The sequence below is a fragment of the Equus asinus genome, chromosome 11 (assembly GCF_041296235.1).
Source record: "Equus asinus isolate D_3611 breed Donkey chromosome 11, EquAss-T2T_v2, whole genome shotgun sequence".
NCBI classification, from domain to species: domain Eukaryota; kingdom Metazoa; phylum Chordata; class Mammalia; order Perissodactyla; family Equidae; genus Equus; species Equus asinus.
Genome location: NC_091800.1, coordinates 75,270,085 through 75,297,824, shown reverse-complemented (window position 1 = coordinate 75,297,824; position 27,740 = coordinate 75,270,085). Strand labels below are relative to the sequence as shown.

General features: G+C 38.0%; 1 protein-coding gene across 1 annotated transcript; it reads left to right on the top strand.

The window, feature by feature from the left end:
• On the top strand, positions 1-27,740 carry CCDC168 (coiled-coil domain containing 168). Its single transcript, XM_070520241.1, has 3 exons — positions 1-362; positions 7,033-11,463; positions 12,049-27,740. The coding sequence occupies exons 1-3, from the start codon at positions 119-121 to the stop codon at positions 27,618-27,620; spliced, it is 20,247 nt and encodes a 6,748-aa protein (XP_070376342.1). The 5' UTR covers positions 1-118; the 3' UTR covers positions 27,621-27,740.

Genomic DNA, 27,740 nt, shown 5'->3' with positions numbered 1-27,740 from the left:
TTTTTCTGGCAGATCGTTGCATGTGGTTATGAGATGGTCATACCACCTTTGTGTGTTTTGGGGCATCTGAAATTGAGGACTTCAGAATGAGACAATCTATTTCACATACTACATAATAATGTTGAAGCAATTTTATTTCTTTAAAAAAGCCCTACAGGGTGGATTAGGAGATAGTACGTTTTTGACATTATGGGACCTTCTAGAATCCTGGATTTCTCAAAATGTTTGGATAGCAATCTTCTTTATAATTTCCTTAGGAATTATTTTTGAGATGGTACTCATAAAGATTTGTACATCCTTTCAGAAGAAGCCTGCACTTCCAGAAAAGAGTAATTCAGATGCCCAGGAGGTAAGAACAAATGGCTGATTTCCTTCTGCTCCATTTCTCAAAATCACATGTAAGAATAACTTATAAAATTGTGGAACCTTGATATTTGGATTACTCCCCTAACATTTTATTGTCTCTCTTGAAATAGAAGGAACACAGTTGCCTGAAAAGCATGAAATTTGGTAAATATCATACAATTTCATATTTTAATATAAAACTGATTCAGCCTGAGCTTCTCCATTGGTTCTCTAACTTTTTTTATTCCCATTTTTCTCTAGACAATTGGTCAATTCATTCATCTTCAGAGGAAAGGTAAGTGATAATTTTTGAAATTAAATGAAATGGGTTGGTTTTGTTCTATTCAAAATTGCATTCACATCTGAATAACAGAGAAGGGTTTTCCCACATGTGTAGAGGACCACAGATGTTCAACATCATAATTCAATCTAACATTGATTTTAAATGGTCACTCTGTTCCAAGCTATGTTAATGGCTTTTCATATATTATTGAAAGTATCCTTCCAAGTAGGTAGTATTACTACTGTTTTTATAGATGCAGAAAATAAAGCTTAAAGAGGTTAAGTGATTTGCTCCCCTACTCCGACCTCTCTCTCCAGTACACACAAAGAAATAGGAAACACTAGTTCTGATAATTCAGTTGAAAAAATATTTATTTAGCAGCTACTGTGATCCCAGCAAACCCTGAGCTAGGTGCTGCAAGAGTGACATGAAAGGACTTTATGCAATCTGAATTCGTCAGCATACTAAAGATAGATCAGAGTTTGGGATTAAATACTGGCAGCACTACTCTTGTTGCCCTCAGTGTTTTAATTGTTTTCATCAAAATCCATTCAACAATCATTAGATATCCACTATGCAATGGACACTGTGTTTGATACTGGAATACAAACAATAAGATAGTCTCTGTTCTCAACAAGTTTATAAGTTTATATTCTTGTGTAGGAGATATGTACATTAAGGATGATTGCCTTGTAGTATGGTAACGCACTGATAGGAATACTGTGGGAGCTTTTAGGAGATACCTAAGCCAGCAAGGGGTGTTGGAGATGGCTTCATGAAGAAGGTTGTACTGGAGCTGAATTTTAAAGGATGGGTGAAAATTAGCCAGAAAAAGACAGCAGGTTAGGAGGATAAGAAAGGCATTCCAGATGTGAGCAGAGGCAAGCAAATAAGAAACATCAGGGTATGTGCAATAAATTATGATTATTTCAGAGTTGCTGGAATGCTGAGGTTGAGTCAGGGAGTAGTGGGAGATGAATGTGAAGAGGCAGGCAGACGTCAGATCATGGGGGGCTTTCTATACCCTGTTAAGAAGCTTGGATTTTATTCTGAGGATAGTTAGTAACCACTGGTGGTGGTTAAGCATAGGAGTGACACAGTTTTGTATTTCAGCTAGTTCACCAGTAGCTGTGTGGAGAATGAATCTGACAATTACTTGACTTTAGTCTAATTTCTTTCATTTGTCATGTGTAAAGGGGCTTTATTCATTTAATCTGATTGCTCTATTTTCATAGCACCTCAAGTCGTAAGGTGGGTATCCTGGGAAGCAGTAACAGTATCTGGAGGTACTAGTAGGTAGAAGCCTGGCCAGGGCTGGTTGGGAACAGGAATGCCAGCACAAACTGGAGCACCTAAGTATTTGAATCAGAATAAGTGACTATCCAAAAGTCAACGAGACAGACCAAGAATCAGTGTTTGAGATATACAGGGATTAGGTGTACACTGTGATTGAAGTTCACATGTAATTAAAAACTAGAGGATTGATAGGCAAGAAAGGAAACCACAGGAAGAAATGAGGAGAAAAGGATTTTTAGCTTCAGAATCAAGGTGACCTCAAGAGTTTCCCTATCCTATGTGCCATTATTCCACTCCTGCCTAGGTGGGATTTAATCCTTAGGTGGCACCTTTCCAGGAGGTATTAGGGGAAAGTAATTGAGAAGAGATTAGGAGGGTGATGTTGAGGGAAAAGGATTAGAGAAGAGATATGGCTCCTTTGGTGGCAGCATACTGTAGTGAAGAAATACACGTTTTGAATTTAAAGAGGTCTAGGTTTATATCATAGTTCTACCTCTTAATGATGGCATGATGTTGGGCAAATTACTTAAACTCATTATACCTTCATTTCCTTACTTTCAAAATAGCATCTAGAAGAATTACCTCTTAGGAATATCATGAAGATTAGTTAAAACTGTGTGTACAAAGCAAAAATATTTTACCCTGGCTCTAGAATTCCTTTCTGGGACAGAACTGTATTTCAGAGAACATCTTAAATTATTTTGAAATAAAATGGGTTGAATATTGGTGGAAGCTCAAGCATCAAAATGATTAAAGTATATCACATCAGAGACTGAGTGGATTTTATCTTGCTTATGAGATGGGAGAGAAGAGAAAGGTGGGAGTGGTGGGCAGAGAGGAGGAAGGAGCAGGTGAAATGGTGTGAGGCTCAGGACTCAATGGCATAAAGGGACGTCAAAGGATGAGACCACCACTCAGTATCTGGAATCAGGGAGAGCTGTGCTGGCCAGGCATAGTCTCAGAGAGCAAAGCAAACTGCTGATCTTACATCAGTCAAGTTTTGGGGAATGAATTGTTTCAGGGTTGACCTCAGCTTTAGAAGTGTGTTCCTGGGAGAGTCTGCCACCAATTACCTGACTTTCAAAGCTTGAAGCTGCCGCTGACTGGTTGGTTTCAGAAACATATTTCCTGAAGCGACTTATCATTAAAATTGTTTAAAAGCAAATTTGGTGTTTATTTGTCATTATGACTATAGGACTATACCATGACTATATGACATTGATTGATTTGATTTACAACCACTTCTGGTACTTACGTGTTACCATGGCTATAGAACTATCAGTCTTTTCCTAGGAGTGTGGGGAATTCTTTTCAAGTTTTCAAAGGTCAGTTGAGATTCTCGGGTGGGGAAAAGCCAAAGGACATTTCAGAAGTGGAAAGACATGCCTAATGTTTAAGTGGGAGTTGTTTGTATTGCTGTAATCAACTCCCTTCTATTTCTGCCTCCAACTTTTCATTAAAGTTTATGTGTATGGGTGGTTTGTGTATGTGGATTTTATTTCCCCCTCATTGAACTTGAGGAAAGGGATGGGTTGTATGTCTGGGTCAGCTTGTTGTGGATGAGGGTTAGCAATCAGAAACCTAGAGGCAAAGATGGCCATTCAGCAAATATTTACTGAGGGCCTATGTTCCAGGCATTGTTCTAGGCCCTTGAGATACATTGGTGAACAAAACAGACAACAATTCCTACCTTACATATTAGCCAGAGGGGAGTCTGATGATAAACTAACACACAGTAGATAAATAAATTACATAATATGTCAGAAGGTGCTAAGTTTTATGGTAAAACAAAAGATAGAATAGGGTAAGAAGAATCAGGGTGCCAGTAGTAGGGGAGAAGAGGTAGGTTGCAATATATATAGTAGGATTTGAGTAAAGCTTTGAAGAGATTATGGAGTTAACCAAACAGATATGGTAGAAGAGTATTCCAGACCGGGGGAGCAACTAGGGCAGAAGGCCTAAGGCAGGGTGTGCCTAACGTTTGAGGAACACTAAGAAGGCCAGGATGGCCAATGCAGGGAGGCGGGGTGACATACAGGGATGAGGTCAGAAAAGTAATAGGTGACCAGATCACCGTTGGGCCTTGTAGGCTATGCTAAGGACAGTGCTTTTACTCTGAGTAATAATGGGGAATTGTTGTAGAGTTTTGCGTAGGAGAACTATCTGTTCTGTTTTATATTTTTAAAGGATCATTCTGCCTGGTGTATTGAGAATAGACTATTTTTGGTCAAGGGTCTAAGCAAATGGCAGGCTACTGCAAGTCATCCAAGTGAGAGATAAAGGTGAGCTAATCCAGGGTGGTAGCAGTGGAGGTGGTGAGAAGTGGTTGGTTTCAGGATGTACTTAGAAAAGTAGAGCCAACAGAGTGTGGATGTAAGAGAGAGGAGGCAAAGATGACTCCAAGATTTTGGCCTGAGCAAGTAGAAAGATACAGTTTTCATCAACTGAGATGAAAGCTGTGAGTGGAGCAGATTTTGAGGGGGAGATCAGGAATTTTGTTTTGCATTTGTTAAATTTGAGATGTTGATTAGACATCCAATAGAGATAGTAAGTGGTTTGGGAGAGATGTCTGGTAGACATAATAAGTTTGAGGGTTGTTGGCATATAGACAGTATTAAAAGCCACAACAGAGGATGAGATTACAAAGGGATTGTGGGAAGGGAAGAAGAGCAAGGATTGAGCCCTGGACACTTCAAAGAGGTCAGGAAGAAGAGGAGGAACCAGCAAAGGTGACTGAAAAGGAGCTACCAGTGAGTTAGGAGGAAAACCAGACCTCGAGGTTCACCAAAAGAATATGTAGAGTGGGAAAGACAGATAGGTATACAAGCTAGGTACCAATATCCCTTATCAATTTGGATGCAAAACACTCAACAAAATAAACTAAACCCAGCAGCATATTAAAAGGATCATATACCATGACCAAGTGGGATTTTTCCCAGGAATTCAAGGTTGGTTCAACATATGAAAATTATCTAGTATTGTTTTGTTATGTTTAAAATCACAATATTACATTGTTGAACTATCTGTCTTGGATTTCAGCTTCCTCTTTTTTCCTGAAATGTGTAAAAATTAATTGTTTTTATATCTTATATTTTCACTATTTGTTCAACTTTCCTAAGTGAATACTCATACTCTAGTCCTGATGAAATGTTATCCTAATTATGTCTGGACAGTGCTATAATTTGTTGAGGTCACTTGATTCCCCAGAATGCTTATACATCCTACCTGTATCAGTTAGGATATTTTAATTCTCAAGTAACAGAAAACCATGATTCAAACAGGCATACTAAGAAAAGAATTTATGATATCATATAATAGGAAATCCTGAGGTAGAACTGGCTGCATAATTGGTTGATGCAGTGGCTCAACAACTTCATTAAGGTCCTGTATCTCTCCCTTTGCCTTTCCAAAATTTTGCTTTGGTAATAAGGACAGACCTTGTTACCATAATAACATGATATTAAAGGTAATGGGTAGGTGTAATTGCCAGAGTTCTCCAGAGAAACAGAACCAATTGAAGATAGATAGATAGATGTTATAGATTAATAGATAGACAGATGTAAGAGAAGATTTGTCAGAGGAATTGGCTCACATGGTTATGGAGGCTGAGATGTCTGGTGATCTCCCTCTGCAAGCTGAAGAACCAAGAAAGACCTGGGGCAGGAGCACGTGGCACTGGTGTAGGTCCCAGAGTCCAAAGGCCCGAGAACCAGGAGCTGTGATGTCCAAGAGCAGAAGATGGATGTTCCAGCTCAAGAAGAGAGGAGAATTCACTTTCTTCTGCCTTTTTGTTCTATTCGGGCCCTCAATGTACTCCCTACCCACATTGGTGAGAGCATATCTTCTTTACTCAGTCTACTGATTCAAATGCTAATCTCTTCCTGAAACTTCCTCACAAACAAACCCTGAAATAATGTTTTAGCAGCTTTCTGAGCATCCTTCAGCCTAACCATCATAATAGGTGACAAAGATGTGTATACAGCCTATATATTAGCTGTTAATAAATACTCTAACAGTTGAGGAAACTTGAAAACTACTTACATTTTTTAAATATTCATCCAATATTTTTGTGTTATCTATGAAAGAAAGTAATCAATAATTTAGCCTAAAATACTCCAAATTCTAATTAGCAGAATCAAATTAATGAGATCTTGCTATATAAGTAAACATTTAGAAAAAATAATTTTTATGGTTGGGTAGATTGTAATGATTTTATATACTATCTTCATGACTTTGTTTATGATGGAGAGTTATTTAAAAGTAGGGTCATTCCTTCAGTAGTAAAGTACAAGATAATCTGTGTTGCCTGAACAAATAGCTCCTAGAGTTATCTGACCTCATTTATATGAGTTTAAGTTTAGGAGTTTAGGCTTGCCTTTCTATAAAACAAAACTTAGGGTGCATCAGAATCATGTGGAGGGCTCATTAAAACTCAGATTTCTGGGCCCCACACCCAGGGTTTCTGATTCATTCGGTCTAGGGTGGGGCCTGAGATTTTACATTTCTAATAAGTTTCCACAGGATGGTGATGCTGCTGGTCCAAGCATTGTTAGACTGAACCTAATCATTTGATGTAGAAAGGATGTTAGACGGTCTACTAACTTGATCATTACACCAATCCAAAATTGTGCTGAGGAGCACTGCCCTAAAGCATAGGGTTTCCTTTTACTCAAAAACAAACAACTGTTAAAATAATCTAGACTTATTTATAGAAAGCCATAGTTTATGGTATTGGACATTCTTCTGTTGTACCTGCTAAATTTCCATAAGAATGTTTTTATTCTTGTCAAAACTTTACAGAGAACAGAAAAAAACTGATATTTCTTATAAAAGGTTACAATCCTAACCTGCAACTTTGACTCATTGCTCTCAAAGATAGACTTTTGGACAGGTTTTAGAGGTAAAAATCCCTCATTCTCTGAGATATGAAAATAATTTCCTTCATTTTTTCAGAAGATTTTTTTATTAAATGAATGGAACTAGTTAATGAATTATTTGTAATGTGGATAATGAATTTCCAATTTATCTCTATAGTGAGCTATGTTGTCATAGACTAAATTGGGTTTTTTTAAATCTAGAAGAGAGTTCTTGTAGAAATATATCCTAAGTGACAATTCATTTGCACACTCTTTTCTTATATTTCAGAATTGATGACTTTTCAGAAGGAACAAGCACTTCATTACTTACATCTGAAGAAAATGAAGGTTACTTCAAAGACAGAGTTTTATCAGCAGATGAAATAACATGGGCAGGTAGCAGTGAAGGTAAATATCAAGTAAGTCACTTTAGTGAAAGTCATATGCTGTCTTCAAATGAGACTAACCCATCTTTGTCACTGCTTCATTCAGAAGCAAAGGAAATTTCTCTAAGCCATAGAGGGTATCCAGAAAATGAACGTGAAGCAATACAATCTTCATCAAAGAAATTATTTTCAATGATGAAAACCAACAAAACTAAAAATTTAATGTTTTCTTCTGACTTTAACTTTTCAAGAACTTCTAGAATCACTATGGAAAGTGAAGATCTAGATGTGGCATCATGCCCGTCTGCCCATTTATTTCTTTCTAGAGACCAAGTCAGACTTCTGGAAGAAAATGTGAGAAATCAAATTCCTTTAAAATCCAAAGCTGTCTTAGAGAGTGAAACTACTTATCTGTACTCAAGATCTCAAGAGTCCTTGATCCGGAATCAACGTTCTTTTAGAATGGACATTTCTGCCCAAACACAAGTTTCTTTTCCAGGACAAAATGCTATTCAGAATCAAGGTTTTTATGAAGCTCAATTTACTAGCCAAGCCCAACGATTTGTTAACAACCAAGAATCAGTCAACTGCCAGTCTGATATCAAGGCCAGGTACTTTTCTATGCCTCAAGATTTGACAAAGAAACCATTTTCCAGCAACACACAATGTTCCTTCCAGACCCAAGACATGGATGGGAGTCAACATTTAGTCAAAGTCCCACATTCTGTTCAGAGTCAAGATTCAAGCAGGGGCCTAGAGTCTGATAAAAAACAGTTAGATGAGGCCCAATATTCTGTTTGGTTTGAAGATTCAAACAAGATTAAATATTCAATCCTGGGACAAAGAACTATTTTTAAGAATGCCAGATCTCTAGTTTTAACTGTAAGTCCAAAATCAGTTGCAGAAGAGATGCCACAGCTAAAAAGTGTAAAGCTAAAGGGCCAGAAACAAATTCCTTCATCAAAATTAAACCAGTATTCTGTATATGGCTCAGTGCCTCTTTCACCTACCACCAAAAGGCAGAAAAACAGAAGAAAAACATTACACGGTAAAAGTAAATTTAGTCTCAAAGTTTCATCTCAAAAGTCAAAGAAAACACCAACTTCACAGGTATTTCAAATCACAGTATGCCACACTTCAAAAGAAAGCAAGCTAGGAGGCAAGTATAACACTAAGAAGAAAGAACTAGATCAAAGGAAAGGTGTATCAGATAGAGCATTGCATCTTATTTATGTTTCCAAGCTTGTTCCTCCTTATATGAAGAAGTATTGCAGGAAAAAACTAATGAAAGTCATGCCAGGTTTAACAGGATGTAGATATTTTCTGCTGAAGCAAAACATCTCAGTAGATGCAGAGAAAGGCAGTTGTGCAGAGTCCGTTGGGAAAAGCGGAACCTCAGGCAAGACTAAAAATGTAAAGCAGCATGGTGGGGACAATAAAGGACTAAAAAACATGTCACTGAAAATTCCACCTCAGCTGAAACAGCCTTTCATGGTCAATAATTGTCAACTAAAAGCACCTTTTCTTTTAATAGAAGCAAACTGGAAGAATAAAAAGTCTTTTAAAGACCCAATTACACAAGCAAATGAAGTTGGTATTGCAGAGTTTCATGCCCCAAATAGGAAAAAAACTTCTGACCTGCCTTTTCCAAAGTATGAGATGCCTTTAGAAGAAGATATATCACAACCTTTGCAGAAATTTATTTTCTCTCCCAAACTGGAATCAAACAGAAGAATGAAAACACAGGAGGACCTGAAAAGTACAGAGAATTCTCATCTTCCACTTTCAAATGGAGAGAAGTTACCAACTAGTTCACCAGAGATGCAGAGGTGCCTTCCACAGGGAAATACACAAGAACAAGAAGATTTTCTGGAAATCGTTCTGGAGTCTTCAGATGTCAATTTGCTCATTTCACTAGGAACCAAAAAGCGTAAAAGCAGTGAACAATTAGCAAGTGTAAAAACTCAAGAGAGTACAGAAGATGTAATTCTGAAGGCAAAGAAACCATCAATCCTTGATGTTACAGAATATGATAATCTAAGTGAAAGTGAGGAACTGGAATGCAACTCTAGAAGCAACATAAAAAATATGCAAGATAAAAGAATAGCTGATGCATTTCACAATGCCACCAACACTACCATTTCTCAACCACCTGATATGGAAATGCTTAGCAGATTAAAAGCCAAGACAGATACATCAAGAATAGAGCTTAGTCATTCAGTGGTAAAGCAAGAGAAATTACCAGAAGAAAAGAAAATATGGAATGTAAAATATATTGAGAAGAAATGTGTATTTAAAAAACCACAAGAACATGACAGAGAGGAAGAGGAACAAGCTTTACAAGAAGAAGTTCCACAGCTGCCACAAGATTTCAGATTCAGCCTACAACTAAAGCAGAAGTCCAAACATGTCAAATTTGAAATAGAACAGAGCAGTTCAGGAAGTAGAAAAACTCAAAATAGAAAGCAAGAAGAGGTAAAACCACAAACTCTTTCTACAGAAACGATTTTGGGTACTAATCCATGCCCCACAATGGATCCATTTGAAGTTGAGAATGTGAAGCAAAGCACTAATAGACCTACAGACAGAGAAACTGCAGAACCAAAGAATCTTGCTACAGTGCCAGAGAACTTACCAGTTGGTGAAGTTTTAATTGAAACAACAGAATGTGGTGTCCCATTTGGTAGAAGCTCCAGGAAGACGCTGGATGATCGTATTGCAGAAGAAAAGGAAGACTTAAAAAAAGTTTTACCTGCAGTTTCCCTGGGCTCTTTCATTATCCACATGCTTCCTTTATCATATTTTAAAAGGCAGAAAATCAGAAAAAAATTATCAGGAACAAAAAGTATACTCAGTCCCAAATGTGTAATTATGAAAGCAAAGAAGCCAGCAATTTTACTGATGCCTGATATCAGTAGACATGGTAGTCTAAATCATAGACAAAGATTGAGAGGCAATTTTAAAATCATAAGTAAAAAGATGCTTCGAGATAACATTGAGGAAGATGTGCTTCTGAATGTTATTTACCCTCATGTGTATATTTTGCCTCATATTAGAACTCACAGCAGATTAAATGCAGAAAATCACAGTTATACCAAGCTAAAACAAGAGAAATCACAAGTTGAAAGGGAAGAAAAGTGTTCAGATTCCATAAATAAAGGAAGTGACTCTGGAAACACACTAGAAGGAGCTAAATTGCAAGATGAAGTGAGAGGAGACAAAGAAGCTCCACAGGAAGCAGTCCTTCCTGATAGCTGGAACCTCAGGTTGGATGCATATCCAGAGAAGAAGCTTAAAACAGAGAAAGAAATGCATCAACCACCCACATCTGCGGAAACCACTTTGGAGTCTATGTACTCCCCCATAATTGATCCACCTCATATTGAGAACATGAAAAGCCTAACAACACAACCAGAGTTAAAATGCACTGCAGATTCTGAGATGCCTCTTCCAACATCAGAAAAATCACTGATTGGAGATCCTTTAAACCAAACAAGAGAAAGTGATGTTCCAGATTATAGAAGTAATACAAGGGAAATGGGTTACTGTTTTGCAGAAGCAAAGGTAGAATTACCAGAAGATTTACCATCAACTTTCCCAGAGACTTTTAATTGCCATATGCCTGTTTTAACTCATTCTAAAGTGAAGAAAAATGGAGTAAGATTCTCACACACAGAATGTACAGTGAGGCCCAAGTCTGTACATATGAAGGCAGTGAAGCCATCAATTTCACAAACATTTAATATCACAGGTCATAGAAAGAAGTTGGAATCCAACTTTAAGGCCAAGTTTGAAAAGATCAACCAAGCTAATGGATTGCTGTTTGAATTCCTAAATACCCTTTACTCTCCCATGCATAACAGATTACAAGGAGAGACAGACAGCTTCTGTCATACTATGTTAAAGCAAGGGGAACTAGCAGATGAAGGGAGACCACAGTATGTTGATTTCTTTGGTAAGAATGGTGCATTCCATGACAGAGAAGAAAAAGTGCAAGATGAAGAGGAAATGGAGCAAAAAACTTTGCTAGAAGCAGCTTCACACCATACCCAATATCTCTGGCCTGATGTATGTCAAGGGAAGGAGACCTACCTTGATGAACCAGACCTGGCACTGGACTGTTTAACACAGGAACTGCCTGTTAATGAGCAAGATGTGCAGCACCAAACATACTTTACACAAACTGCTTTGCAGACTGGCCTCCAGATGCTTCCTAGAGAAGCTGAGCAGCTCCAGAAAACCAACAGAACAGAAAATGACATAACAGCCCCTATGGGTCCAAAGATTCTACTTCCCAAAGCAGGGAACTCATCAGTTGATAAACTTTTGAACACTACAGAGCGTGGCTTACCATCTGGTAGAAACCATGAAAGGGAACGAAATTCTTTTGTGGAAGAAAATTCAGAGTTACCAAAAGATTTGCAAGTGACATTCCTGCAGTCTTCTGATTCTGTTGAGCTCTTTGTTTCTAAATCTAAAAGAAAGAAAAAATCATTGAAATTAGCAAGGAAACGAATAACAGTGAGTCGCAGACACAGAACTATGAGGGAAGAAAAGCCATCAATTTCACATATGCTTAATGGCAGACAGAGCAAGGAACTGCAATGCAACTTTAAAGCGAAGATGAAAAATCCACAGCAAAATAAAAATGTAACAGATGCACTCTTGGATATTATTCACTTCAACATGCTTATTTTGCCCATCAAAATGAATAGCAGATTAAATGTGGAGACAGATAGGCAAAAGATAATAAGTCTTGGTCAAATGCAATTAATGCAAGAGAAATCACCAAATGGAAGGAAATTGTGTAGCCCAGGTTCTATTGATATGAGTGGTTTATCTAATGGTGTGAAAGATGGGAAGGCGGTAGAAGGGGAACATGAAGCTTTACCAGTTCCAGAGAATAGCCAAGGCTTCGTATTCAATGCATATCAGAAGAAGAATTATGAACTTGTCAAATCAGATGAGGAACTGAAACAACCAGGAAGTAAAAATATTCAGGTACAACCACAAATACATTTTACACAAACTATTTTGGGTTCTGCCTCATGCCCTATATTGGATCAGTTTCAATTTGGAAAGCTAGAGAGCTATGCTAGGTATTCACGTCCAAAGTCAAAGGAAGGCAAGACTGATAAAATCATATTTTCTGCAAGAGAATGTGGTGTCCCGTCTGGTGCAAACCATCAAAAAGAACAAGCTGGTGGTATTGAAAAGAAAGAGACTGTGACTTCTGATTTCTGCTTGCCTACTTTATCTACATCTAAAAGCAAGAGAAACTTCAAACAATATTCAGACATGAAAACTTTAGTGAATCTCAAATGTGGAATTTCAAAAGCAAAGAAACCATCGATCTCATGCATACTCAATATCAAAGGTGGTGCTAACCCAAACCATAGGAAAGAATTGGGATGTAACTTGACAACCAAAATGAACAAGGTGGATCAAGGTAAAAAAATGGCAGATAGCATGTACTCCTTCATGACTTTTACACCTGACATTAATATGTATAGCAAGGCAGAAAGAGAAAAAGACATCTTGGAAGAAAAAAGACTTAGTTCCAAGCAAGTAAAGCAAGCAGTATCACCACAAGGAGGGAATATTACTTTAGATGACACCAAAGAAACCAACAATCAAGATAAAGAGGAAGAAGAAAGTGAACAAGAGATGTTATTAAAAGTAATTCTGCAGCACAGTCAACATTTTGTATTCTTTTCAGGCCAGAGGGAGAAGCTTGACCTCCAGAAGTCAGAAAACCAAGGAAGCAGGAAAATTCTGTTTGTTATTGAACAAGACGTCCCACAACAAATGCAGCCTACAGATCCAATGCAGGTTAAAACGGCAAAGAAAAGCCTCCAAACACAAAATGGCACAACGTGTTCAGTGAATTCACAACTTCCTCTTCTAGAGTCAAAGACATCACTGATTGGTCAAGCCTTAATTGATACAATGAGACATGGCGTCCCAAGCAATGGGAGCCACACAGGGGAATGGTACAGTTGCAGTAAAGAGGAAAAGGCAGAGTGTAAAAATGATCCACAAGCAAATGCACTGGAGTCTTTGCATGTCTCCACACCTGATCTACCTGAATCTAAAAGGCAGAGAAAGACATTTACATGTAGAACCATAAAAAGTAAAATGAGTCCCAAATGTGTAATTATGAAGGCACAGAAGGCACCAATTTCACAGATATTTAATATCTCAGGGAATGGCTGTCTAAAAAACCTACCTCCAAAGACCCTGAAATCACAGATTATTGACTTTTTAATTTACATAAAATTCTCTGGGGTACTGGACGATCTTACTGTAGAAAGAAAGGAAGGATTAGCACAAAAATTACCAGCAATGATTCTGGAGTCTTTGGATTTATCCACACTTGCTTTACCTGTGTCAAAAAGAAGGAGAGACAATTTGAAACTTATGGGCAAGAGAAATAAAATGAATCTCAAATGTGTAGCTTTGAAAGCAAAGAAGGCACCGATTTCTCAGACATTTAATATCATGAAATGTGGTACCTCAAGCCATAGAAGGCAATCTGAATGCAACTGCAAAACTGTGATGAAACAAGGTAAACCTGTGTCCGATATAATCCTAAAGGCCATTTCCTCTCCCATGCCTGTTTCACTTGACATGGAAATACATAATAGAACACAAGCAGAGACAAACATGCTGTGGAAAACAAGACTGAGTCATGAACAGCAACAGCAAGAGCAATCATCAGGTGGAGAGAGAGCCTGGTGTGCCTGTTCCAGGGATAAGAGGGGCAGTGCTTCAAATGGCATAAAGAAAGTCAAAGCCCCAGGTAGAGAAGCAGCCCTACAGAATTCTCGACACTTCAGTCTCAATGCTCATAAAAGGAAGATGTCTCGCTTTGTGAAATCAGATCTAGAACTGAAGAATTCAGTCAGGAAAAACATCCCAGAATCACTTACCATAACTCAGGAGCTGCAGCAACAAATCCTTTTTATACAGAGTGTATTACATTCTGTTTCTTGCTGTCTTTTGAATTCATTTCCATTTGAGAAGTTACCAAAAAGAACAAAAACACAAAAAGGCTTAAAACACACAAGGCGTTCAGTGATTTTATCTCCACTCCCAGGGAAATCAGTTAGTGAATCTTTAATTGTTACAGCACGGAGTGACATCCCATCTGAAAAAGGCTCTAGAAAAGAACTTGCTGGTTCTATTCTAAAGGGAAAGATGAAGTTACAAAAGGCTTTACAAGCAAGAAGCCTAGAGTCTTTTGATTTCTCCATGCCAGCTTCATCTGAACTTAAAGGGCAGAGAAATGCAGCACAAATCCCTAAGTCTAGAACTGGGAAAGCACAGATGGCATCAGTTTTAAAGGCAATCAGTATCACTAGATCTGGTGCCCTTCGCCATGGAAAGGAACAAGACCACATCTTGGAAAACATGGCCAAAGAAATATCTCAAGGTATGTCAAATATACTTATGCATACCTTTCTTTCACCTACACCTGCTTCCCCTGCCATCAACACACATAAAAAAGTAAAAGCAGAGGAAGGCTCATTTAGAAAAAAAAGCAACATTATACAGCTAAAACCAGATGACAGGAAAAGACTGTATACATCTTCTGTTAATAAATGGAGTATCTCAAGCAACATGTCAGAATCAAGATGGCAAAATGAAAAAGAGAAAGAAGGCAATGAAGTTTTATTTGAAGCAGGTCTACAATTCCTGAATAGTACAGGAAGTAGAAAAGATCGAAATATGCTTATTACAGAGCAGGAAGTGCAGCAAGAAATGCTAGTTTCAGAAAACCCATTGGAGTCTATTTGTTCTCCTCTGATGATTCCATTTCAAACCCAAGAGCTGAAGAAGAATATCTCACCACAAAAAGACATACTATATAGAATAGGAGGAAAGATTCTGTGTCCAAAATCAGGGAAAGCAACATTTGACGATCTTTTAACTGATGAAACAAAGTGTAGTACTATATCTGACGGGAACTCTACAGAGAAGCTGGATGTTCACAGCGCAGTTTCCCTACAACTTGAAGAAGAAGAGGAAAACATAAAAACTCAAAAAGGAATAAAATACATAGTTGATCAAAGTATCCCACCTACCAAGTCAGAGAACTCAGTGCTTGGAGGTCCGTGTGATGAAAACTCTAGAAGGAAAGTGGGTGGTCATATTGCCAAGAAACATAAAGAGTTGCAAAGAGATTTACTAACAATGTCCATGACATCTGTTTTATGTGAGTCTAAAAGGCAGGAAAAGTTATTTAAATTTCCAGAAGGAAAAGCTCTTAAGAGTCCCAAACATGTAACCATGAAGGCAAAGAAGGCTCTTTGTTCACAGATGCTTAACATTACTGAGCATGGTAATCTATACTGTAGAAAGGAGCAGGAATGCAGTTTGAAATCTACAATAAAAGATGTGCAACCAAATGAAAGTGTAACTAACATATTTTCGTCTCCCATACCTATTTCAACTGATAACAAAATGAATATTGAAATGCATAGCACACCAAAAACAGAGATGGATCAACCAAGAGTAAAAATGCACAAACATACCTATTTAGAGCTAGAGAAATCACCATGTGATGGGAAAGCATGGAAGGCCAATATGACTTATAGACAAAACAGATCAAGCAGCACAAGGAAAATGAATGTGCAACATGAAAAGGAAGGGAAAACTATCCAGAAATTGTTATCAGGATCAGTTCCACACTTCAGTTTCAATGACCATTTTATGAAAAATTCTGTCCCTTGCAAATCAAAATCTGAACTGAATAGTTCAGAAGGCAGAAGGACTTGGAATTTATCTTGTACAGCACAAAAGATGAGGCAAGAAAAACACTCTAGAGAAACTGATTTGGATCCTCTTTCTAGACACATGATGAATGTTCTTCAAGTTGACACGGTGAAAATAAGTCCTCATACCCAAGAAGGAACAAAATGTATGGTAGATCTACTGACTCCATTTCCAAAAGCAGGGACATCAGAGACTGGTTCAGTACAATGTGATAGTCTCTGGGATGGAAATCCTAAGAGCAAATATGGAAGTCTTATTTCTGAGAAAAAGGCGTGGAATCAAAACAACTTAGTAAGAACAGTCTTAAAACCTTTAGATTTTTTTAGCCGTGTTTCATCTGAACCCCAAAGCCAGAACTACACATTAGAATTTGTAGGCAAGAAAAGTATAATGAGTACCAAGCATGTAACTTTGAAGGCAAAGAAACTACCAATTTCACAGTTGCTTAATAGCACAAGATGTCTTAAAGAAAGCCAAAGAAAGAAAAAGCAGCAAAAATACAAGTACAAGATGAAAGAGAGGCCATGGAATGAAAGTACGGGAGAGGCGTTACTCTGTGCCACTGAGGGAGCTAAGATTCCACCACCCAAATCAGGGATTGATGAACACTCATTTTTTGCAGCAGCAAGGGGGACTCTATATAACAGAACACTTCACAAAAATCTGGATGGTCATATTACAGAGGAAAAGGCAAAGTCAGGGGAAAACTTAGCCACAACTTTCTTGGGACCTTTAGATTTCTTCACAGCTGTTTTATCTGACTCAGAAAGCCAGATAAACACAGTGCAGTTATCAGAAAAGAAAATCATATTGAATCCCAAATGTTTAACTATGGAAAAAAAGCCACCAATTTCACAGATCCTTAAAACCAATAGGCAGTTTACCGCAGAACACAGGAAAAACCTTGGATCCAATTTAGAAAACAAAATGAAAGAGATGCGGCAAGGTAAAAATGTGGTTGATACATTTCCAAATACCATTTACTTCACATCAGATACTTCTGACATTAAAAGGCAGAGCAGATTCAAAACAGAGATAGACAGAGTATCAAGGCTTAGTCTTGTACAACCAACACAAATGGAGTTGCCAGTTGAAGAGTTAATGATTTCAGAATCACTTAATACTGTAGGACATGCTGCTTTAAGCATTGGTAAAGAACAGGAAGAGAAGACAGATGTAGAGAGAGATAAAACTGGATTAAATGCAGACCTAAAACCTAAACATGCTTCCACACCTATTCCACTGCACATAAAAATGGAGCAATCACCTAGTACCTGGGACATCTATGAAGAATATTCTGAAGAGAGAAATGCCCTAAACAAGGCAAAATTTAGGGAGAAAGAAGAGTGTGGACCACAGGTTTTGTTTAGAACAGCTCCATGGTACACCCAGCCATTTGAGTCTGGAGCAGATCAAATGAAACAACAAAACACAATGCTACCTTTAGAATCATGCAGTAACACTGTAAAATATCTGAATGTTTCATTTCCACAAGGAAAGGAATCATTGGATGGGGCACAGGTAACTGATTCACTATCAAATAGCAGCTCCCCTAGGCTAAGAGGCAGAAAGAAGGTGCATGTAACATGTAAGACATATCAAAAGGTACAAAAAGAAGTATGTCTACCTAGAATGTTTTTACATTCTCTTTCTATCTGTAAGCCTATGTTGCCTGAAAGTAAAACACAAAAGGATAGCGTAAAACAAGGAGTTAAGGAAGGCATAATATGCCCCCAAAGAAGAACTTTGGAGTTGAAGAAATCAGTATGTTCAAAAGTATTCAATACCACTGACTATGGTACCCCAAGCAACAGAGGGGAATGGCAGCAGAACATAAAACAGAAAACAGCAAATGTGAAATATAGAAAGGGTAAATCTGATTCAGTTGTTGCAAATATATATGAGTTTATCCCTTCTTCACCTCACCTCAAATTGAATAAAGAGACAATTGATGGGATTATCTCAAATAATTTAAAAAGAACAAAACAACATGTATCACAGATGAATGAAAAGGATAGAATAAAAGGAGTCAATTTGAAAGAAATAATGAATCTCAATGTTGTTCTAAAGGCAGAGAAATCATCACCATCATATATACTCGATAGAAAGAAATGTCCTATGCTGTCAAATATTATAAAACAAGAGAGCAGGGTGCAGATAGGTAACAGTAAATCAGGTATGAAACTGACAAACAAGTGTACTTCCTTACCTTCTCTGTCACATCCTAATTTGAATTCAAGAATAAAAGTAGGAAAAGATAAGTCAGGGATACCAAGGAGCTGCCTTTCATCATTGAAGCTCCAGGCATCATCAGATGTCAGGAAAACATCATTTGCAGTGTCCATTAATGGAGCTACTCTAAGCAATGTAATAGAATCAAAACAACATTTGCCACAGAAAAAGGAGGAAGATAGAGAAAATATAGTCTATGTGAAAGATATAATGGGCCTCAAATGTATCACTCTTAAAGGAAAGAGAACACCATTTAAACACATACTGAATGGAAAAGAACCACAGTGGAACAATAAAGAAGAAGAGAAAATGATGCAGGAAGAGAAAAGTGATCTAGATATAGTTCAGAATAAACCCCATGCTTCTATTCCTTCTTTACCTCCCCTGGAATGGGGTCCTGGAATAAAAGAAGAGGTGTACATGCGAGGAATAACAGGATTCTGTCTTCCATCATTAACACTCCAGGAATTATCACATGCAATGGGAATATGTGAGGAGCCAACTGATGATATTTTAAACAGTATTAAAAAAGCAAAATATATGCCACAGAAAGATGATAATAGAGTGGAAATGGCTTTGGAAGAAATAAGACACCCCAAAAGAATAGCTTCGAAGGTGAAGCAGTCTCCAATTGCACAGGAATTACAGTTGAACATCAAAGAAAAAGAGAAAAAGATGCAGGAAGATAAAGATAAACAAGTTGAGAGTCAGAGCAAATCTTGTGCTTTCATCTCCTTTCTACCTTACTCTGAAGCGGACACAAGAACAAGAAGAGAACAAGTCATGCTAATAAAACCAAGATCCTCTTTGCTACAATCAAAACTCCAGGAGTCATCAGATATAGGAAAAATAGCATATAAAAAGTCTATTTATGGTGATATCTCAAACAGTATAAAAAAAGACGAAGAACATATAATGCAGGAAGAAGAAGAGAGAGTAAAAATGGCAAAAGTCATAGCTTTGAAGAAAAAGAAATCACCAATTTCACAGGAAATCCAGTTGGACATCAAAGAGCAAGAGAAAAAGATACAAAAAATTAACGGTGAACCAAGTGGGGTTCTGACCAATACCAGCACTTCCATACCTGCTCCTTCTCATTTAAAATTGGATACAAGAATTAAAAAAGCAGACTCTGTAACTGAAGTACCAAGAGACTCTCTTCCAGAACTATCACACCAGAAATCATCAGATACAGTACAAAAAGCAAGTAAGGAGTCCACTGAGGGTGATATCACAAGTGATGTACAAGAAGGCAAAGAAAATATGCCGCATAAAGAAGAGATCAAGAGGTCAGACGAGAAAGAAGTAATGCATCCAAAAGATAAAGATTTGAAAGGAAAGAAAGTACTTTCACAGGACATACCACTGAATCTTAAAGAGCAGGAGAAAGCAGGTAGAGAAGGTACAGGTAAACAGGAAGCAGTTCTGCCCACAAATCAGGCTTCTGAATCTTCTCTAACTCATCACGAATTGGATACAAGAATAGAAGGAGAGGAAGACATACAAGGAATAACAAAATCTGCTATTTGCCATCTGCAGCTACAAAAATCATTTGATGCAGAGAAAATAGCATATACCACATCAATTGGTGATGATATCTCAAATGATGTAAAAGCAGTACAAGAGTACGAGCCACAGAAAAGAGAGGATAGAAGAAAAATAGTCAACATGGAATATTATATATTACCATGTCCACATGTACTTGGAACCCCTGGGGATTGTGGCCCCCAAATTAGAGAAGTACAGACAAATGAAGAAGAGTTGGGACACGTACAGGAAAGAAAAAGTGAAGTAGATGAGGTTCTGACAGGACCTTCTGTCCCTCAATTTAAATTAAACAAAGGTATAGAATACAAGGAAGAGAAACAAGGAGTAACAAGACCCTTTCTTCCACCCTCATGGCAAAGGGAATCATCAGATGCCGAGAAATTAGAATATGCAGGGTCACCTTTGAACGATATGTCAAGTGATTCAAAAAGAACAAAATATGTGACACAGAGAGAGGACATAGCAAATATTTTTGAGAAAGACATAATGCATTCCAAGTATGTAGCTTTGAAGGCAAAGAAATCACCCCTTTTCCATATACTCAACACAAATAAACTGGAAGTAAACATCAAAGAGCAAGTAAAAGGGGGGCAGGAAGCTACCAAGGAAACAGTTGTGCTTCAGAGCAAAATCTGTCCTCTCGCCACTTCTTCAATTCCTCTTAAATTGGACACAATAAAAGAAGAGGAAGGTGAATCAGGAGTAACCAATTACATGCCACATCTTGAGCCTCAAAATGCATTGCCTTTAGGGCAGATAGCATCTACAGAATCAATTGATAGCCGTGTAAAGAAAGGTAAACGACACTTGCTACAGAAAGAAAACGACAGAGGACAAACAGTAGCCATGAATGGCTGCACACACCCCAATGGCACAGATTTCAAGGCAAAGACATCACCACCTCTTTGTGTGTTTGGTGTCGCTGAGCACGATGCTCTGAGCAAGAGAAGGGAGCCTGAGTGGAGCATTAAGGAGAGAGTAGAACTGGAGCAGGGAAGAAAAGGAGGCCCTGATGTGGCTCTGACAAAAACTCCTCCTCCCAAGCCTTCTCCCTCTCACAGTAGATGGGATACAAGAACCAAAGCAGACAAAGACTTGCTTGCAAGTACAAGATTCTCTCCTTCACAGTTACAGCTCCCCGAGTCATCAGGTACAGGTAAAATCAGACATGCAGATTCCAGTGGAGGTATTGGCTTATGTGATGTAATAATAAAAGCTAACCAACATGTGCCATATAAAGAGGCAAAGGAAAGAGTAAAAACAGAAGGTGAGAAAGGTAAAATATTCTCCAAAACAATAACTTTGAGAGCAGAGACATCCCCACTTACACACCTACTCAGCAGAAAGGGACCACCTTCGAATATTAAAGAGCAAGGGAAAGAAGTGCAGGAAGGCAAAGGTGAGCCAGAAAGGAGGGAAACTTATGCTTCCTTACCTCCTCCATCTGACCGAAAATGGCACATTAGAATGGATGAAAAGGAAGACACAGTAGGAATAACAAAATCCTATTTTCCACCACTAAAGATTCAGAATCCATCCAATTCAGGCAAAAAAGCATATAATAAGTTATTTGATGGGCATATGTTAATCAAGGAAGATAAACTCAAAACAAATGTTGAAGACAAAATGTTCCCAAAATGTATGGATCTGAAGGCAAAGAAACTACCACTTTCATATATACTTGATGCCAGAAAATTGAAGTGGAAAATTGAAGCGCAGGAAGATGAAAATAAGCTAGTTACAAATCTGAAAGACATTTGTATTTCTTTACTTACTCTACCATATCTTAAATTTGATATAACAGAAGGAGAGGGGTACATGATAAGAATTAAAAAATTGCCTCTCTCACAACTACAATCCAAGGAATCATCAGATGCAGCAAAAATAGCACATGAAGAAACAACTGTTGGAGAACTTTCGAAAGATATAAAAGAATTCAAAGAGCACGTGCTACAGAAAGAAGAGAAGGAGAGAGAGAAAAACGTGGATATGAATAGTATAGTGGATCTGAGTGATATGTATTTGAAAGGAAAGAAATCACCTATTTTATTTACATACAATCTAAGTGACCTTCAGTCGAAAACTAAAGAGCAAATGGAGAAGGTTCAGGAAGGTAAACATGAGCCAGATGATGTCACGCTGACTGAGACTTGTGCATCTAAATCTTCCCCACCTCACCTGAATGTGAATACCACAATCGAAGGAGGAAGCGTGCCGATATTAACAGGATCCTCTTTGTCCCCAGTAAACTTACAGGAATTGTCAGATTCTGAAGAAGTGGTGTGTGTAGAGCCAATTACTCATGCTATTTTCATCAGTCCACAGGAAAGTAAACAACATGTGCCACAGAGCAAGGAAGACAATGGAGTGGAAATAGTAAACCTCACGTTCCCCAAACATCAAGAGAAGAAGACGCAGGAAAGTAAAGATGAACCAGATGTGGTTCTGACCAAATTTTCTACTTCATTACCATCTCTCCCTCACTTCAAATTGTCTAAAGAAATACAAGTAGATGATGAAATGCTTAAAAGTTCTGTTTTGCAGAGAATGTCAAATGCAGGGGAAGTAGTACCTACAGAGTCAATCAGAGATGATATCATGAAAGATGTTCAAAATAAGAAACAGTATAAGCCTCAGAAAGAAAAGAAGGACAGAGAAAAAACGGTAGATATGAGAGGTGCAATGCATACCACAGACATAACTTTGAAGTCAAAGCAATCTCCTCCTTCACGTATGCTCCATAGAACAGAATTGCATCTGAACATTGGAGGGCAAGAACAAAAGAAATGTGAAGGTCAAGGTAAACCAGCTGGTTCACTGCTGAGACAAATTTATGTTTCCAAACCCCTAACTAACCTTACATTGGACAAAGGTACACAGGTAGATGAAAAAATGCTTGGAATTAAAAGACCCTCTCTACTTCCACTAATGCTTTCAGCATTATCGGATGCAGACAAGATAGCAGAGACAAAGGCAATTGGTGGTGAGGTAGGAAGAAGAAAACAATCTATGTCACAGAAAGAAAAAAAATATGAAGTGAGAACAGTAGATATGAGGATCAGGATGCATCACAAGGAGGCAAGGATTTCACCAATTTCACGTATCCTTAATACAAAGGAATTTGTCGTGAATATTCAAGAGCCAAAGGAAAGAGTGCACGAAGGTAAAGATGAGAAGCGTACAGTTCTGACAAGGACTTTTCTTTCCATCCCATCAGCACCTCCCCTTTTTCTAGATTCAAGTAGTGAAGTAGACAAAGGTGCACCAGGAATTACAGGATCCCATCCACAGCAAAATCTGCAGGAATCCTCACATACCCGGAAAGCAGCAAGTAGAGAGCCAGTTGCTGGTGATGGTGAAATCCTTGCTGAAAAGGCAGAACTCCCTGTGCCACTAGAAGAGGCAATGCAACAGTGGACCTCAAACTTCATGATCAGTGTACAGCGAAGGAAGGAACCTCCACGAGTCAAATCCGAAGGAGATTTGAGTCAGTTACTTTTAAATTCACAGCATGAGGATATTTATTTCACAGGATTTGGTACCATGAGAAGTGGAAAAAGGCTGGAATGTTTTTTTACAGGGCGAGAGGCTCAGCCAGAAAATTACAAAACAGAAACATTTACGACATTTCTTTCCTACCCCACAATGGATCCAACTAAAATTGAAAATCTGAAGAAAGAAACTGAAATAATGGATAACTTAAACCGTAATATGAATCCTCAGGGTTTAGTTTCACTGCCAAGGAAAATATCAAAGGAAATTCATATCACATTTGGCACCCCCGTAAGTTCAAGAGGATTTCCTGTTTCCAAGCGAGAGGCCCACCAACCAGAAACTTTATCAAAAGCATCTCTAGGATCTGCAGATCCATGTAAATTTGATAAGCCAGAGAAAGATATACAAAATAATGATAAAATGAACAAAATGTTCTCTTCCACAGTGTCAGCACCACAGACAAAGAGGTCACTTGAGAAAATGACTATCATAGAGTCAAATAACCCCCAAAATATAGAAGAACAAGAAATTGTCATGAAAAAGCAAGTGGTGCTATGGTCTCAAAGTGGACACAAGACCAGGCTAAACTCCAGCCTTTCTCTTAAGTTTCCACTTCAAAATGGAAAGCAGAAGACACCGTTGGAAATAGATGTACACAAGCAAACCACAGTGTACCCTGGAACACAAATACTACCAGGAGGACACATGGATATTACAGAGTTTGATTCCATAAGAGGAAAAAAGGAGCAGGCATTGCTTGTTCCAGAACAAGAGGGAAGCATTCTAGAATCACTTCAGAAGTCTCTTCCCCCACACTGGACTGTTCCAATTCAATCTGGAAATCTGGAGGAAAAAAATGAAACTGACACAAGTACTACTATAAATCTGGAGCAGAAAAAATTAGGAATGGAGGAAGGGAAATTAAAAATAGACACAAACATAGCTGTCCATCTGGAAGAGGACAAAATAGAAATGCACAGACATACGACTGTCAATCTGGAGAAGGAGAAAATAAAAGTGGGCACAAGCAATACTGTAAACCTGAAAGCTCCATCTCTAAAGACAGAGGAATCTCAAACTAAAACTCAGGCAATCAATCTTATGGCAAACAGCTGCTCACTCAAGCAAAAACATCAAAAGGAACTGAAAGCATCTGGTGCAAAACAAAACATTCAGCCACAAAAATTGTTTCAAAAACATGTTCTGAATTCATTTTATGCCTATATTCCTCTTTCTCCCAAATTTGATGGTCGGAAAGGCAGATTAACAATAGCAGATTTGAAAAGAGAATTGAGCCCCATATTTTCAACTATGAAAATCCAGAACCATCCAATTTCACAGATTCTTGGCAACACAGGACGTGGTACTCCAAGCAATAGAATGAAGTTAGAGTATGACTTTAACAAACCAGAGAAAGTAATTTCATGGGGTGAAGATGCCTCAGGAATATTTATCAGAAGTCTTTCTATTTCCATGATGAGTCCATTTCAGACTGAAGAAACAGTAAAATCTGAGACAAACCTAAAAAGAGAAAAGATAATCTGTTTTTCTAAATTCCCAGAGAAATCACCAAACACTTGTGAAGTTAAGAGGAACAGCTCAAACACTGCGAAAAATGGGGACCAGAATTTTACAAACACAGTTCCACAAGATTCCCAGCCCTTCATGGTGGACGAGCAACAAATGCAAAAACTTCCTAGTGTCAAATCAGAAGCAAACTTCAGCTGTGAAATAAATGAAAAAACTTTAACTCCACAAATGGAAGAAAGGGTTGTTCCAGAGCATGGTATCTCAAAGACCATAAAAGAACCTGACTTGCTTATAGTGGAGCAAGAGGAAAAGGCACCAAAACCCATTATGACACCCACAGAGTGTCCATCCATGTCTGAAGTTCCAAAGGAAAATGTGGAAACCCACATGAAAAGTAACATAAGTATGAATATTTCCCCTCCAGGAGTAGAGAAACCACAATGTGAGACTCAGCCATTCGATACCACGGAGTGCACCTGGCCACCTGAGCATACAAATCAGAGTGAACCTGTACGGGACACAACCACACAAAAGGTCCAGCAACAAAAAACGTCCCCAGGAACTGGGCCTGTACCACCCCAAGAGAAAAGTAATGAAATAGAAATAGTGGCAGATAGTGCAAGTGTGGAAAGTTTACTTCTTCTTTATAAAGCAATTAAAAATGTCTTTGAATCTCAGGTAAAAAATTGGATCCAAGACAAAATTTATGCTGATATGCTAGAAAAAGTTAAAGCCCAGAAACCTGATGATTGGCAGTCACAACCTTCTGTAGGAGGTCCAGATACAACAGCCACGGAAATACATCCCAAAGTGCAGCCCAAACTCATTTTAGAACGTTTGACTCCCAAAGAAACAAATAAGCTCACTAATCATTTAGAGTCAAAAGCACTTGAAATAAAACTGAATCTCATACCAGAGAGAGCAAAACAATCCTTCACAAAGTTCAACTTTTATCCAAAATCGGCTATTTCAGAAGGTAATAGTTCGAGGCTCTATCCAAGCCATAAAAAAATGTGCTTTTTGTCTCTACAAGGGATTGATACTATAGAACTCAACTTAAAACATAAATGCCAAAATGACTCACCTCCTATCAGCTGTAGGAAGACACTGATCGTTAATGTTTCAAGTGGCAGTGAGGAGAGCATTAGAAAGTTAAAGTGTATTGATAAACTAGAAAGTGGAACATCTTTAGTGACTTCTGCTAATGAGGTGCCATTGCCTCATATTCTCCAAAATTACTCAGTAGACGAAAAAGACAAACTTCTTATACACTTTTCTAAGAAAACATTAGAGATTCAAATGAAAGCCTTTTCCAGAATTGTGAGAGAATCTTATGAAATGGCTGATGCTCAGGAGAGAAGGAAACCTTTATGTAAATGTATTAATTCTGGTGTCAAAATACCAAAACGGAGAAACAGAATTTTGTTACTTTTTGAGGAAAAATCTCTTCATCAAATAGATCTTGATCTACAATACAAATACCTTCGTTTTCTCCTGGGGCTTCGGGGCAAAAGTATGTTTCCTAAGCCAAATGCACTTCCCAAACATACTCTTAAATTAAACACAGTTGCGATGTGTAAATCAGGAGATGATAGTAGAGAAAGTGGTGGTCTTTCCATTGATACAGGATCATTCGAACAACATATCTCTTTCAAAATGCAAAGTCCCCATGAAAACTCGTCATTGACTAGAAAATTCCTCAAACCAACTCATGTGTGTTCTGACCCTGATCAACATGGCACAGTGCAGAAAGATACTGCAGTTCTTTCAGAGTTAAAATCTCGTGTGACTCCAGAAAAAGATAAACAATACCATGTATGGTTTCAAGAAATAAATACATATGAATCTTTTGATTTAAAGACTCAGAAAAATGCCCCTAGTTTAGTTGACTCTCATTCAGTTCAGATTCCTGACTATTTTACTGACAGTCAGACAAAAATTGAGAGTTCCACTAACTTGAATAAATGCTCACCTCTTGAATTACGTGATAGTGAAGAATGCATATTTTTAGAAGCCAACCCTTATTTAAGTCAGGAATCACAAAAAATTCTACTTGAATTACAGAAAGGCATTCCTTTAAAACATCTCTTCAAGATGAAAAAAATCAAAACTGATTTGAAACCATTTTACAATGAAGATTCAGGTTCCCATTATATTAGTGGCTGCAGAAAACATCCTTCGATTGTGAAACCACCTAACTACAAATCCCACAAAAGCAAGAAATACAGGTCATCCTCCAAAATTCAATCTCCTGATTGTTTGTGTCACAGTTCATTAAATGCTGTCGAAGTTCCATCTGTATCACCTTATATTTCATTCAGTGAAGAGAAGTTCTCATGGACTACAGGGAGCAGAACAAGTTACTCTTTCGCTCCCTTAACAGAATCAAATATTAAATTACATCTTGCAAAAAGCCAAGGCAAACCTCACAGGCATCCAGAAAGCAAAGAAAGAAAGAAGACCAAATTTGATTTATTTCGAAAGAACAACATTCATTGGGACTGTGATTACAGTTGTACACAGAGTAAAGAGAAACACACAAGAAAGAAGAAAGTGTATATTTATGAGCCAGAAAGATCAGATTATTTCCCAAGCAAACATAAGTCAACATCAAAACCTCACCAGGAGGATATCAACTTCCATTCTGAAAGACAACAAAACCAGCCATTTTTTTATGCCTGTACACCAGCAGACTCTCTGGAGATTATACCTAAAACCATTCGCTGGAATGTTCCCCAAAAAACTTTAAGGAAAAGAAACTTCAGAGTCCCTCTGGTGGCAAAGATTTCAAGCTCTTGCAGTATATGGAGTTCATCCAAAAAGTTGTTGGGGTCACTCTTAGAGCCCTTCAATCCAGTTCATCCAAATTGATATTACCATATGTAGATTCCTCCAGAGTGGAAGGCTGGTCACTATTGTGGTATTCTTGAAAAATAAAATCATATGAAGTCATATAGTTTCCTCATGAAGTGCTTTCTAAACTGATATATT

Bases quoted from the DNA above. Each gene is read 5' to 3' on its own strand.
- CCDC168 (XM_070520241.1), top strand. From the start codon at position 119: ATGTTGAAGCAATTTTATTTCTTTAAAAAAGCCCTACAGGGTGGATTA. The intron at 363-7,032 runs GCTGATTTCCTT...ATATATCCTAAG, and splicing joins CCAGGAGGTAAGAACAAATG to TGACAATTCATTTGCACACT. The intron at 11,464-12,048 runs AAGCAGGGAACT...AAGGGGAACATG, and splicing joins TCCAAAGATTCTACTTCCCA to AAGCTTTACCAGTTCCAGAG.